Source organism: Haliotis asinina, chromosome 12, assembly GCF_037392515.1.
Source record: "Haliotis asinina isolate JCU_RB_2024 chromosome 12, JCU_Hal_asi_v2, whole genome shotgun sequence".
Taxonomy (NCBI): domain Eukaryota; kingdom Metazoa; phylum Mollusca; class Gastropoda; order Lepetellida; family Haliotidae; genus Haliotis; species Haliotis asinina.
Window position 1 is genome coordinate 2,465,857 of NC_090291.1, and position 14,887 is coordinate 2,480,743.

Below are 14,887 nucleotides of genomic sequence, written 5' to 3' on the forward strand. Positions count from 1 at the left end.
TAGCAGCAGTAGCAGCAGCAGTAGCAGCAGTAGCAGCAGCAGTAGCAGTAGCAGCAGCAGCAGCAGTAGCAGCAGTAGCAGCAGTAGTAGTAGCAGTAGCAGTAGCAGCAGTAGCAGCAGCAGCAGCAGCAGTAGCAGCAGTAGCAGTAGCAGTAGCAGTAGCAGTAGCAGTAGCAGTAGCAGTAGCAGTAGCAGTAGCAGCAGCAGCAGCAGTAGTAGCAGTAGCAGTAGCAGTAGCAGTAGCAGCAGCAGCAGCAGCAGCAGCAGCAGCAGTAGCAGTAGCAGTAGCAGTAGCAGTAGCAGCAGCAGCAGCAGCAGCAGCAGCAGCAGTAGCAGTAGCAGTAGCAGCAGCAGCAGCAGCAGCAGTAGCAGCAGTAGCAGTAGCACTAGCAGCAGCAGTAGCAGCAGCAGCAGCAGTAGCAGTAGCAGTAGTAGCAGTAGCAGTAGCATTAGCAGCAGCAGTAGCAGCAGCAGCAGCAGCAGCAGTAGTAGCAGCAGCAGTAGTAGCAGCAGTAGCAGCAGCAGTAGCAGTAGTAGCAGTGGCAGCAGCAGTAGCAGTAGCAGCAGCAGTAGCAGTAGCAGTAGCAGTAGCAGTAGTAGCAGTAGCAGTAGCAGTAGTAGCAGTAGCAGCAGCAGTAGCAGCAGCAGTAGCAGCAGTAGCAGCAGCAGCAGCAGCAGCAGTAGCAGTAGCAGTAGCAGCAGCAGCAGCAGTAGCAGTAGCAGTAGCAGTAGCAGTAGCAGTAGTAGCAGCAGCAGCAGTAGCAGCAGTAGCAGCAGCAGCAGCAGTAGTAGCAGTAGCAGTAGCAGTAGCAGCAGCAGTAGCAGCAGTAGCAGCAGCAGCAGTAGCAGTAGCAGCAGCAGCCGTAGCAGTAGCAGCAGCAGCCGTAGCAGTGGGAGTAGCAGCAGTAGCAGCAGCAGTAGTAGCAGTGGCAGTAGCAGCAACAGTAGCACTAGCAGCAGTAGCAGTATCTATCTATCTATCTATCTATCTATCTATCTATCTATCTATCTATCTATCTATCTATCTATGTAATACTAGCTTACTGAGAGACCATGCCACAGCTGAGCATCAATACCCTACTCCGACATAATTATCCGAGCCGACCAGTCATTGTAGCCATGAATGCCGAGCGACAGACAGGTACCAAAAAGTAGTATTAACAGTAGTAGGAGCAGCAGCAGCAGCAGCAGCAGCAGCAGCAGTAGTAGTAGTAGTAGTAGTAGTAGTAGTAGTAGTAGAAAAGGTGGTTCATAAATACAAATTCTTTTATGCTTTTACCATAAACTTCATATATATAGTGGTTAAAGCCCTGCTGATGTCCTGAGTTCGATTCCCCACATGGGTACAATGTATGAAGAACATTTCTGGGTTATGGGGTGGATTGGCCGTGATATTGCTGGAATATTGCTGGACTATTGCTGGAATATTTTCAACCAATGGATATACTTGTGAAAACATCTATTGTACATATCCTGTATCCCAAACGTCTTTGAATCTTTAGAAATTACTGACACATATCCACGATGCCATGGGATATCCTGGAAGATTGACACAAGAACACTCTATTTTCCTCCGGATGGTATCATAGATACCACAAGATTGACACAAGAACACTCTATTTTCCTCCGGATGGTCCATGATACCATGGGATATCCTGGAAGATTGACACAAGAACACTCTATTTTCCTCCGGATGGTCCATGATAGCATGGGCATATCCTGGAAGATTGACACAAGAACACTCTATTTTCCTCCGGATGGTCCATGATACCATGGGCATATCCTGGAAAATTGGCACAAGAACACTCTATTTTCCTCCGGATGGTATCATAGATACCACAAGATTGACACAAGAACACTCTATTTTCCTCCGGATGGTCCATGATACCATGGGCATATCCTGGAAGATTGACACAAGAACACTCTATTTTCCTAAAGGATGGTCCATGATACGATGGGCATATCCTGGAAAATTGGCACAAGAACACTCTATTTTCCTCCGGATGGTATCATAGATACCACAAGATTGACACAAGAACACTCTATTTTCCTCCGGATGGTCCATGATACCATGGGATATCCTGGAAGATTGACACAAGAACACTCTATTTTCCTCCGGATGGTCCATGATACCATGGGATATCCTGGAAGATTGACACAAGAACACTCTATTTTCCTCCGGATGGTATCATAGATACCACAAGATTGACACAAGAACACTCTATTTTCCTCCGGGTGGTCCATGATACCATGGGATATCCTGGAAGATTGACACAAGAACACTCTATTTTCCTCCGGATGGTATCATAGATACCACAAGATTGACACAAGAACACTCTATTTTCCTCCGGATGGTCCATGATACCATGGGCATATCCTGGAAAATTGGCACAAGAACACTGTATGATCCAGCAGATGGTCCACGATACCATGGACTACAAGAACCCTGTATGATCCTGCAGGTAGTCCCCGATACCATGGACTACAAGAACTCTGTATGATCCTGCAGGTGGTCCACGATACCATGGACTACAAGAACTCTGTATGATCCTGCAGGTGGTCCCCGATACCATGGACTACAAGAGCTCTGTATGATCCTGCAGGTGGTCCCCGATACCATGGACTACAAGAACTCTGTATGATCCTGCAGGTAGTCCCCGATACCATGGACTACAAGAACTCTGTATGATCCTGCAGGTGGTCCACGATACCATGGACTACAAGAACTCTGTATGATCCTGCAGGTGGTCCCCGATACCATGGACTACAAGAGTTCTGTATGATCCTGCAGGTGGTCCCCGATACCATGGACTACAAGAACAATATACAGTTCGTTTGTTGACAGTCACCATGCATTGTCAGTTGCTTGAATCGGCACCCACCTACCGATATTTGAAGCCTGGGGCTAAATCAGTACAGTGGCGCATGACATGTGCAATATTACGGGTTGTATCAAAAGGACCGAAAAAAGGTCCAAAGGGCAGAGGCTAAATGTCAAATAGACCGAAATGAAAAGTCAAAAAGACCGAAGAAATGGCCGAAAAATAACATTTTGATAAATTACATAGTAAAATAGTGATGGTTGATGTGGTTTTTAGCTGGAATTTGAACATGACTATTCCGGATGAGATGTTTGTTTTGGTTGTTGTTGTTTTTTGTTTTTGGTGTTGTTGTTGTAAGTTTTTTTAATCCAAATCTAAGTTAAACATAACCATAGCCACTCAGAACAGGCAGGCAATCTTGTTTCTGTCCAAGTAAGAGGTGAGTAGTACATCATATTGATTGATGCCTCATTAGAAGTTAGTTAAATTGTTAATTGAACCTCTTTAATTGTTGTTTGAAGATGTTAACGGATAGAATTGATTCTTAATTAGATCAATCATCTTTGTTGTTATAGGTTATAGGTTATAGGTTGTTATAGGTTATAGGTTGTTTTAGGTTATAGGTTGTTATAGGTCAGGAAGACCGCAACTCAAGTCTGCAAAGTCCGACATATCATTATGAATGAAGAATGAAGTAGTGTAAATTATAATTGAATGAAGTTGTGTATGAACGAGTTCTCTAAATCAGGAACTTGTATACATCATGAACGAATGAATTTATATAAATTATGAACGCATGAACTTACATAAATTAATTGTTAATAATGAAAGCTTGTGTTAAGTGAGTGAGTTTTAGTTTTACGCCACTTTTAGCAATATTCCAGCAATATCACGGCGGGGGACACCAGAAAATGGGCTTCACACATTGTACCCATGTGGGGAATCGAACGCGGGTCTTCGGCGTGACGAGCGAACGCTTTAACCACTAGGCTACCCCACCGCCCTTGTGTTAAGTAAATTATGAACTGTATGTATTGCCTTCACATGAAATTTGGCTACATGTCTGGTCATTACCGCCAATACTATCTTATTGATACTATGATGATATTATATTTTAATGCTATGTGTGTCAATAAATAATGTAAAACCTTTCTAAACCCTTTTCTGTTCGGCATAGTTCCCTTTAGACTTTTTGTCACGGCCCAATTGATTGTCACCTCGGCCCTTTTGGCTTTTTCCTTCAGCTCTGTTGACTTGTCACTTCTCGGCCCTTGTGTCCTTCGGTCCATTAGTTCTTCATTCTACAGTACGTAAAATGCATGGTCACGCCACAGTATGTTTTTTTCATACTGTGTAGCGAGATACACTGCCGCATGTAATCTGGTAACACATCTGGTGGAACTGTGATCAGATGAAGATGTTTTATGTATTTATCCAAATTATACAAATACTATGTATAAATGTGATTACAAACATGACTAAAGTTTGTATTGGTTCAGAGGTATTCAAGTACATTGTTTGGATATCTACATTCAGCTTCAGGAAACTGATAATATGTTTTGGTGACTATTGGTATTTACATGTGCAAGGAAAAGAGGTGGTGTTCAGTAAGGTGTTGGTTTTTCTTGTGTTCCAGTCTCTGTGTGATCCAGTCTCTGATTGGGTTTAATATTTGTCGTGCATATTTATTAATATTAGTGTCTAAACGCGTGACACTTTGCACCAAACCTCATCTGTCAACACTGCACCTCTAACGTACTACACAGAATGCAGTAAGTTTAAGCCTTTTCCATAAAACAGTAAACTGAGGCTAAAGGCTATTCAGATTAATATTGTAATAGATGAACAAAATGTATGCAATATCATAAATAATCAGTCCATCAGTTATTTACACGGTAACATTTTAACAGGTTTAAATATGTATGCACCTCCGAAATAGAAAGGGACTTTGCATTTCTTAAACATACACTAAAAAGTGTTGGAAACACATTGTCTGCTGGAATCCACCCTCCCAATTGAGACACCAAAGTGTATTAGAAGTTGTACTTTACAAAGTCAGTATACTCCCAAATACTGGGCAATTTGACACTTCCGGTAATGGTGCGGGTACTGACTTTGGGATAGAAACGGCTACTCAAATTATTGCTACTCACGAACAGACATAACAGTTGTCAGTAATACACAAGATATTTTTCCGAATTGTCATGTACAGTTTTACCTTGACACCAAAAATCGAGACACACACAGTTTATTATTAGCTCATACAAATTCGGTTTTTATGAGGATTTGTCAAGTAGTTAACATCGGGAGGAGGTATATATATGGCGTTACATTATAGTAACAAGTACCGACCAGTAAGTTACCAGTATTGCAGGTATCTGGCGTGAGGACCATGACAATTTGTACCCTGAAGTCAATGCAACTCCTTCGTCCGTTCTCCCAAAACCAACAGCCAGTTGCATTTCAGTGCGATATGTTTCGGGTAAAGAGCCGTAAATGTTTATGTTTACGACTCTATAAAGTTTTGATATTAAAAACACCACTGAAAATTGCATTAGATGTAAATACCAACTTTGTGTGCTATTTTAATATTTTAGAGATGTTTTATGGTGCCATTTTGCTGAAAATTGCTTGTACCAAGGTGAGTTTTCATATTTTTTCTCATCATTTCTTAGATATGAGTTAACAGGAACTGTTTAATAATGCAGGTTTTCTTGAATGATTATACTGCCATAAAGTGAAAAATACACTGAAATTGGAATCTTATTTATTTTTAAGATTTTATCCTCACTTACACCTGTCCCACAGACAAAATGTCCTTATTGTTACCAGAAGGAAAAACAATTTAAAAATGATACATCCCCAGGTTAGGTAGTAAAGCCACTTGCTCTCCTCAACCTTCCACTTCATATCTTTAAAATGGCATGTAACATGTTTTGTGTCCTCTGAACACTTAGTCATATTTTGATCTCACGTAAATGAGAGTTGATTTATGAAAAAGATCAATTTGCATGTAAACTAATTCGTTCTTTAGTCCCTGTTAACATGTGCCTTTAGGTATTTGAAGGGAGCATTCATCAATTCTTGAATAATTTCTTAAACTGGCCCTTACTGTTACTGTCCTTGCTGTTACTGTCCTTACTGTTACCGTCCTTACTGTTACCGTCCTTACTGTTACCGACCTTACTGTTACCGTCCTTACCGTTACTATCCTTACTGCTACCGCCCTTACTGTTACTATCCTTACTGTTACCGACCTTACTGTTACTGACCTTACTGTTACCGTCCTTACCGTTACTGTCCTTACTGCTACCGCCCTTACTGTTACTATCCTTACTGCTACCGCCCTTACCGTTACTATCCTTACTGCTACCGCCCTTACTGTTACTATCCTTACTGTTACCGACCTTACTGTTACTGTCCTTACTGTTACCGTCCTTACCGTTACTGTCCTTACTGCTACCGCCCTTACTGTTACTATCCTTACTGCTACCGCCCTTACTGTTACTATCCTTACTGTTACCAAACTTACTGTCACGATCCTTACTGTTACTGACCTTACTGTTACTATCCTTAATGTTACCGATCTTACTGTCACGGTCCTTACTGCTACCGCCCTTACTGTTCCTGTCCTTACTGTTACCGACCTGAATGTTACTGTCCTTACTGTTACTGACCTTACTGCTACCGCCCTTACTGTTACTATCCTTACTCTTACCGACCTTACTGTTACTGTCCTTACTGTTACTATCCTCACTGTTACTATCCTTACTGTTACCGACCTTACTGTTACTGACCTTACTGTTACTATCCTTACTGTTACCGACCTTACTGTTACCGTCCTTACTGTTACTGTCCTTACTGTTATTGACCTTACTGCTACCGCCCTTACTGTTACTATCCTTACTGTTACCGACCTCACTGTTACTGTCCTTACTGTTACTGTCCTTACTGTTACCGACCTTACTGTTACCGTCCTTACTGTTACTGTCCTTACTGTTACTATCCTTACTGTTACCGACCTTACTGTTACCGTCCTTACTGTTACTGTCCTTACTGTTACTGACCTTACTGCTACCGCCCTTACTGTTACTATCCCTACTCTTACCGACCTTACTTTTACTGTCCTTACTGTTACTGTCCTTACTGCTACTGTCCTTACTGCTACCGCTTTTACTGTTACTGTCCTCACTGTTACCGACCTTACTGTTACTGTCCTTACTGCTGCTGTCCTTACTGTTACTGACCTTACTGCTACCGCCCTTACTGTTACCATCCTTATTCTTACCCAACTCACTGTTACTGTCCTTACTGTTACCGTCCTTACTGTTACTGTCCTTACTGTTACTGACCTTACTGCTACCGCCCTTACTGTTACTATCCTTACTCTTACCGACCTCACTGTTACTGTCCTTACTGTTACTGTCCTTACTGTTATCGACCTTACTGTTACCGTCCTTACTGTTACTATCCTCACTGTTACTATCCTTACTGTTACTATCCTTACTCTTACCGACCTTACTGTTACTGACCTTACTGTTACTGTCCTTACTGTTACCGACCTAACTGTTACTGACCTTACTGTTACCGTCCTTACTGTTACTATCCTTACTGCTACCGCCCTTACTGTTACTATCCTTACTCTTACCGCCCTTACTGATACTGTCCTTACTGTTACCGTCCTTACTGTTACTGTCCTTACTGCTACCGTCCTTACTGTTACTGACCTTACTGTTACTGTCCTTACTGTTACTGACCTTACTGTGACCGACCTTACTGTTACTGTCCTTACTGTTACTGACCTTACTCTTACCGTCCTTACTGTTACTACCCTTACTGTTACTGTCCTTACTCTTACCGTCCTTACTGTTACTGTCCTTACTGTTACTGTCCTTACTCTTACCATCCTTACTGTTACTGTCCTTACTCTTACCGTCCTTACTCTTACCGTCCTTACTGTTACTGTCCTTACTGTTACTGTCCTTACTCTTACTGTCCTTACTCTTACTGTCCTTACTCTTACCGTCCTTACTCTTACCATCCTTACTGTTACTGACCTTACTGTTACTGTCCTTACTCTTACTGTCCTTACTCTTACTGTCCTTACTGTTAACGACCTTACTGTTGCTGTCCTTACTCTTACCGTCCTTACTGTTACCATGTACACAATTAACAGCAAGGACAACTTCAGCAGCTCTACGGAATTAATCTTTTTAAAAAAGGATCTTAAAGACAGATTTGTCACTGTGTTTTGAATTCTTCACTGTTATTACTTTATTACATTTGAAAAAACTTGATTATTGGTATTTTTAAACGCATGGTAACTGTATGGACAAACTCGGTAACAGTATAGACAAATGTCTACAAAAAAACACAATCATTGCTATTTTTTACATTCAAGCTATGTATGATTCTTTGTATAATCTTTCATATGCCGTTACCTTACAAATTAAATCCAAACTTTTTACTAACTTTCATTTATTTATCTACATATGACTTGAGACTCTAAAAGATAATGGACCATGAAAAATATATTTTAGAGAACATAATCGTTAACTTCCCTGGCAGATTTGCTATCTATTCATATGCTAAACCCAGCTGTTGCCTAGAATTCCATGTTTACGACAAATTCCAGAATAAATGATTTTTGGTCTTACATGCTGCAAACTGGAAATTGAAATTATTCACTGAATATTGCATTCCAACAAATGTAAACCGTCCAGTGATAAAACAATCATGGGTGTTGCATTGGTTTGCTCTAAGGTTCATGTGGACATGGTTATGTTTTGATGGCGTTGTTCTGCAAATTGGTATTGACATCTCGAGATCGGAGAAGTCTTAAGTTCATACCAATGAATACCGGACGGGAATGGTTGTCAAAATGTGGCACGACGGTGGTATTCAGTAACACCTGCTGATAACGTTGAATCAGTGTCTCAGATACTGTAATCCAATGTAGTCATATCAAACACATGCCCACACAATCACTAATCCAAACAGCACAGCTGCCTGGATCATCTCCTCGTTTCACACGGGTCATATGTTCTTAGTACATCAGCACTATATGATGTAGTTCATATATGATGTATATATACATACACTGTACCCAGTGTCCACACAGTATTGTACAGTGTTCCTTTGCCCTGTAAACTAGTGCCGTTAATAATGGACATAAATTAAGGAACTAATACATAAAGACTTCTTCACACACTTACGTTGAATATGGATGATATGGGATGATTGTCCATCTGAGGCTCAGTATTACTGAAATGATATTGGAGTGAGTGGGGCTAGTTTAGGGTCACTTTAACCAAGATGACCACAATGGACATCACACACACTCATCACGTCATGTGGGGAATTGAACCTGGGTCTTCAGCATGGTGACTGAACACTCTAGCCACCAGGCCACAACTGCAACATTGCCCCTCTTATATAAGAACTTGCAGAGTAGGTGCATTTGTGTGCATGCAACGGTTCACCATGGATACCCTAATCAGGCGTAGTATGTTGACTCTCGGCCGACTGGTTGGCCCTATGCTGATTCTCAGCCGACTGGTCCTTATTTTCAAACGTGAAAGGCAGAGTACTAAGAGGTATCACCCTTTACACATTTCTGCTGTTTTCCTGCCAGATGCCGAATAATGTAATTAGTGTAGTATTAACTGCATTACCAAAACAAAAGGCACAATGAAGAAATATTATTTATTGCCTATTGGGTTTACAAAATGCATTAAAAACATGATATCAAAGAGATCTAAATAAATATAGTTTCACTGTATACAGAAGTCAAGTGATCTGTGAATACCATCTCCCATCCAACTACTTATGTATCAATATTATGACAAGTGGCACTCAGACAGACAATCCATAGGAGTCTATAACAAAGACATGGAGTTCAACTAGCATTTTCTGTGAAATAAATCAAAAATATATTTATTTCAACCATTCTTTCCGGACTACAAGTCAGCATGCAGGATCTATATACCAGACCCAGTGCTCCCAGCCTGGCAATACAGATTTACAAGCAGTAAGTAACAATCCACAAGCTCAAAGACACTTGTCAGGGGAGTTGAAGCCACTTCCTTCCCAAAGGGGTGTGTATATTTGAAGTGTTGTGAATGAAGGCTTTAGGAAGGACATATAACATGATTTCATGAGAAAAGGGAGAAGTGTGGCCACTGAAATAAACAGCAGCAGCCACGATAGATGGATGCGTGAGCAAAGACAGGGGGAATGTGGGGGCGTGATTGACAATGTGATGATTGACACCATGACGGCTGACAGAGGTATGATTGACAGTGAAAACAGACTCAGGGGTGACTGGCTGGCAATAGATACAAATAACTGACTGTGACAACTGACACTGATGATTGGCTATGACAACTGACACATGATTGATGGTGACAACAGACAGTTGGTTGACTGCAACAACTGACACTGATGATTGACTGTGACAACTGGCATGTTTGCCTGTGACACCTGACACATGATTGACTGAAACAATGGACATAGATGATTGACTGTGGCAACTGACACTGGTGATTGCATGTGACAACTGACACATGATTGACTGCAACAGCAGACAGATGACTGATTGTGACAACTGACACTGGTGATTGATAGTCATGTCTGAAACAGGCATGATGGACAATGGCGATTAACTGTGACAGTCAGTACAACAATGGCTGACAGTTACAAATGACATTTTAGCTGTGTTTAAATGCACAAAGATTCAACTAGCGTTATATTTGTACCCTGGGTATATGCAGATGACTTACACATGAATGTTTGACAATGATGATTGACTGTGACAATCAACACACTGACAACTGACACCATGGTAGACAGTGACAAATGCAATTGACAATCAACACTGAGACAACTGAATGAGGAGATTGAGAACTTCAGCAAGAACACGGTACTGTAGTTGCTTCCTTCAATGTAAACATACCTCAATGTTCAGACTCATGTAAGAGTGTTGTCATTTTTCAATACTTCACAGAATTAATACCTCCACTGATAAATTTAAAGACATTTCCAAATACCAAAACACTACTCCACTTTCGATTATGTTGTAATTCCTGAATCAATTAACTGACTGTCAAAGGTCAAGTGTATATTTACAGTTATCTTTGTTGTCTCAAACAAAAAGTATGTAATAGGTTATATTTCTAAATGCATATCTATGAGTATATGAATGCATGTTTAAAAATATAATCCAAAAACGTGTCTTCCATCTCTCATTAATTCTCACTGCAATAGATCATGTAGTTTTACCTGATACATAAAGGGAAACTGTGCTGTACAACAAAAAATATTTGAAGTGTGGTATTTAGCAGTCAAATTAAAAACTGTTGAATAATTAATTTCCGAGATAAAATTATATTTTACACATAAAACAATGATTTAGCCAATAACCTAAAAACATTTTCAAATGAAAAACATCTATTTTATAAAAATGAAGCAGGCTGGAGATGAACAACAAAGATACATCATGTCACACATTTATTGATTTATCCAACAGGTGTCTATTGATTATCATAAGCTGACAGCAAGTATTATTACTTTCCTCATTAATGACACTAGGACATCGTTTCTACAGAGTCACGCTTGACACAATATGTTCTGATTGTGTTGCCATAACAGCCAGTCAACTGGCAGCCTGTTATTTATTTGCTGGTATCACGCTGTATCAATCACCTACAGCACTGAGATCAAAGTGAGTATGGTTCCATGCTGCGTTTAGCAATATTCCAGCAATATCAAGGTGGGGGACATCAGAAATGGGCTGCACACATAGTACCCATGTCAGAAAGTAAACCCGGGTCTTTGGCATAATAAGCAAACGCCTAAACCACTGTGCTACCCCATCTCCACTGAGATCAAAGAAATGATTGAGCAAAGACTGAATAAGTAGCATGTTCCGCAGGTTTTAGCAACGTTCCAGCAACGTTCCAGCAACGTTCCAGCACCATCATGGCAGAGAAGTAACAACTGGGCTTCACACAATGTACTTATCTGGGGAAGTGAACTCGGCATGACAAGTAAACGGTTCTACACCACTTCTAGCAACATTCTAGCAATTGTACCTATGTGGGGATCCAACCTGCTCTGATTAAGGTAAGACAGCAGTTTTGTCGGGGTCAGAGTACTCAGGTTGTCACTTCATATTCCAGGCCCCATATCCATATGCCTTGTAGCAATACAACCTTGAACAACAAACTTTCTACGGATATGGGCCGAGCACATACTGACAGTGAGTAAGTGAGTGAGCTTGAGCCTCTCACCAGTCCTACAACCCAATCTATATAATTTGGAGGAATGCATCGCCTTCATGTTGATGTAAAACCATGCAAGTAAGGTTCCCATTAACAGCAAAACAATCTCCTCCCTGTACAATTTGTATCTATGCTGGTTAAATGAAGCTGAGAAACAATCAAGGCAAATCTTGAATTCGACCCCATGATAACAAGATCCTGGCACACAAAGAGAAGCAACTCTAAAGGGTAATCACTTTAGTTTTCAGTCATTGCTGCCAATATAGTGGATCATACAGATCAGCCATTATGTACATACTTGTTTGACATGTTCTCAAACTCAAAATAACTCAAGTGTCAAGACCCAGCCTTTCTAAGGACACAACAACATATCAAACAGCAGTACTTGAGATCACTTTGTTCATGAAGATATAAATAGAGTGGGCAATGATGACACATGATGGCAACAATCCAGTGCAACGGCACTGAAAGCATATTTTTAACTGACAAGTTAAGTCTCCGAGAACAAAATTACTCCAACATTCAAAGAGGGAACACAATCATTGGCGGCTTTGACAGGTAAAAAATACCTCTCCTGAGTAAACAGGTAACAAATACCTGTTTGGGGATATCAGTTGGTTCACATAGGTAACAAACACCTCTCTTTGGATAATGGGTTCACACAGGTAACAAATACCTGTCTGTGGATAATGGGTTCACACAGGTAACAAATACCACCATGTGGATAATGGGTTCACACAGGTAACAAATATCTGTCTGTGGATAATGGGTTCACACAGGTAACAAATATCTGTCTGTGGATAATGGGTTCACACAGGTAACAAATATCTGTCTGTGGATAATGGGTTCACACAGTAACAAATACCTGTCTGTGGATAATGGGTTCACACAGGTAACAAATACCTGTCCGTGGATAATGCATTCACACAGTAACAAATACCTGTCTGTGGATAATGGGTTCACACAGTAACAAATACCTGTCTGTGGATAATGGGTTCACACAGGTAACAAATATCTGTCTGTGGATAATGGGTTCACACAGTAACAAATACCTCTCTGTGGATAATGGGTTCACACAATAACAAATACCTGTCTGGGGATACTAATTACACAAGTCTCAATTACCTGTTTGAAGCTGATATACATTGAAGGGTTTGGGACTGCAAAACTTGTCATAATTATATATGGGTCCAGGAAATCATGTTTTCAACACAACAAAGACAATAATGCATGCTTTCTGGCTGTTTTGCTTCAATGGTCCCAGTACCAGTGGTCCCCAAACAGGGCCTGACGTATTGCACAAATGGCCCCTGTGAGCAGCAGTGATGAATATTAGACTTCATGTCATACAGGGAACACACTCACTCAGTGTTTGCAATACTTCTATTTGACATCTGACCATCAGGGCCTGCAGGCTTTAAAATCTACCGGCCCTGAATGAAATCTGCAGGAAAAATTTGTTTACGTCAAAACAAATTGTGTCTAAACAAATATTATTTGATATAAACAAATGATTTCTCATAAAGGATCCCAGTGAGATGTGAGATTCAGAACCTGAGGAAATCTTGAAATACTTTGATTAGGACTTTAGCATTAATGGGTGGGTGGATGAGAAAGTAACGTGGTTCAGGGACAGAGTAAGATTCCTGTAACCAGTCATTAAGATGTACCAGACATACACACACATGACTACAGCACATCATCAGAGGAATTTACAATCCTCTTTCTGACAAATCTGAAGTTCTACAGCTCTGTATTTAGTGCCTAGTTTTCATACAGCCAAATGTTATGTTAAATAAAGAGAAGTGCAACTACTTCAACCAAAGTCTAAACTTGGTAACGATGCTGAAAATCAATCTAGATTTCTAGTGACACTACTTTTACGAGAACGCAGTGAAATCTTGACAACGTAACAATCTTACTTGCCATCTAAAACAGATTGCCTTTAGTCTTCATATCTAATCTGAGAACATGTGCTAGTGCCAAAGAATCACTTTGCCAAAAAAAAAGAAAACATTTAACCAGCATTCGAAATACCTGCCTACCTGACCACCTGGGATGGGCAACTTTTAACACAGACTGCCAGATTCTCAACTTCATCTGCCTGATGGTCGGACAAGTTTACATCTAACCAGCCCTATGGTCTGGCTGAATTTGGGGGGAGTTTCATAGCCTGATTTAGCGCATGGTGGTAGACACACATACAGTCAAGTCTCGTTTATCTGACCTCCCTTTACCTGACAATTGGCCTTATCTGACGCTTTTGTTGGTAACAAATTGAATAAACGTAATTTAGTCTCATTTGTTTAGTCTGACATCCTTGTTAATCTAACAATTTGCTGTCAGATTAATGACACCTGACTCTGCTCCTGTTTAAATGTTTTTCAAGTATGAATGAAAAGCAGGCATGTTTCAACTTTCATATCAGCAGTCAATCAGTATTCAGAATTCTGACTTCATATTGGTCCAGTTGAACTGCACCGCGCAGGTTCATTGCCATTATTGGTAGGTATTCAAATGTTGCCATGGCTACATTATTCAGTGATGAGTAACATGGCAACAGACGGCACCATCTGTTACTATGGTGTCAGTAAAAGCTGAGGAAGTGGGACTGTTGGAGATGACAAGACACCTGTAAGTCAACACAGAAGACTATTTTAAGTTAACTATCTTCAGGAAACCAAGAAATACATCCATTTGGCACTATGTTAGGATAATTGAATTTGAAACTAACTGGGACACAAGTTGACAGTACAAGTAACATTGGGCAAAATCATGTTTCAG

General features: G+C 40.5%; 1 protein-coding gene across 1 annotated transcript; it reads right to left on the reverse strand.

The window, feature by feature from the left end:
* Positions 1-5,899: 5,899 nt before the first annotated feature.
* LOC137258653 (dentin sialophosphoprotein-like) lies at positions 5,900-14,603 on the reverse strand. Its single transcript, XM_067796349.1, has 4 exons — positions 14,559-14,603; positions 14,149-14,207; positions 7,625-7,973; positions 5,900-7,330 (listed from the first exon to the last, which is right to left on the reverse strand). Exons 1-4 carry the CDS (start codon positions 14,601-14,603, stop codon positions 5,900-5,902), a joined length of 1,884 nt encoding a protein of 627 aa, XP_067652450.1.
* Positions 14,604-14,887: the final 284 nt, after the last annotated feature.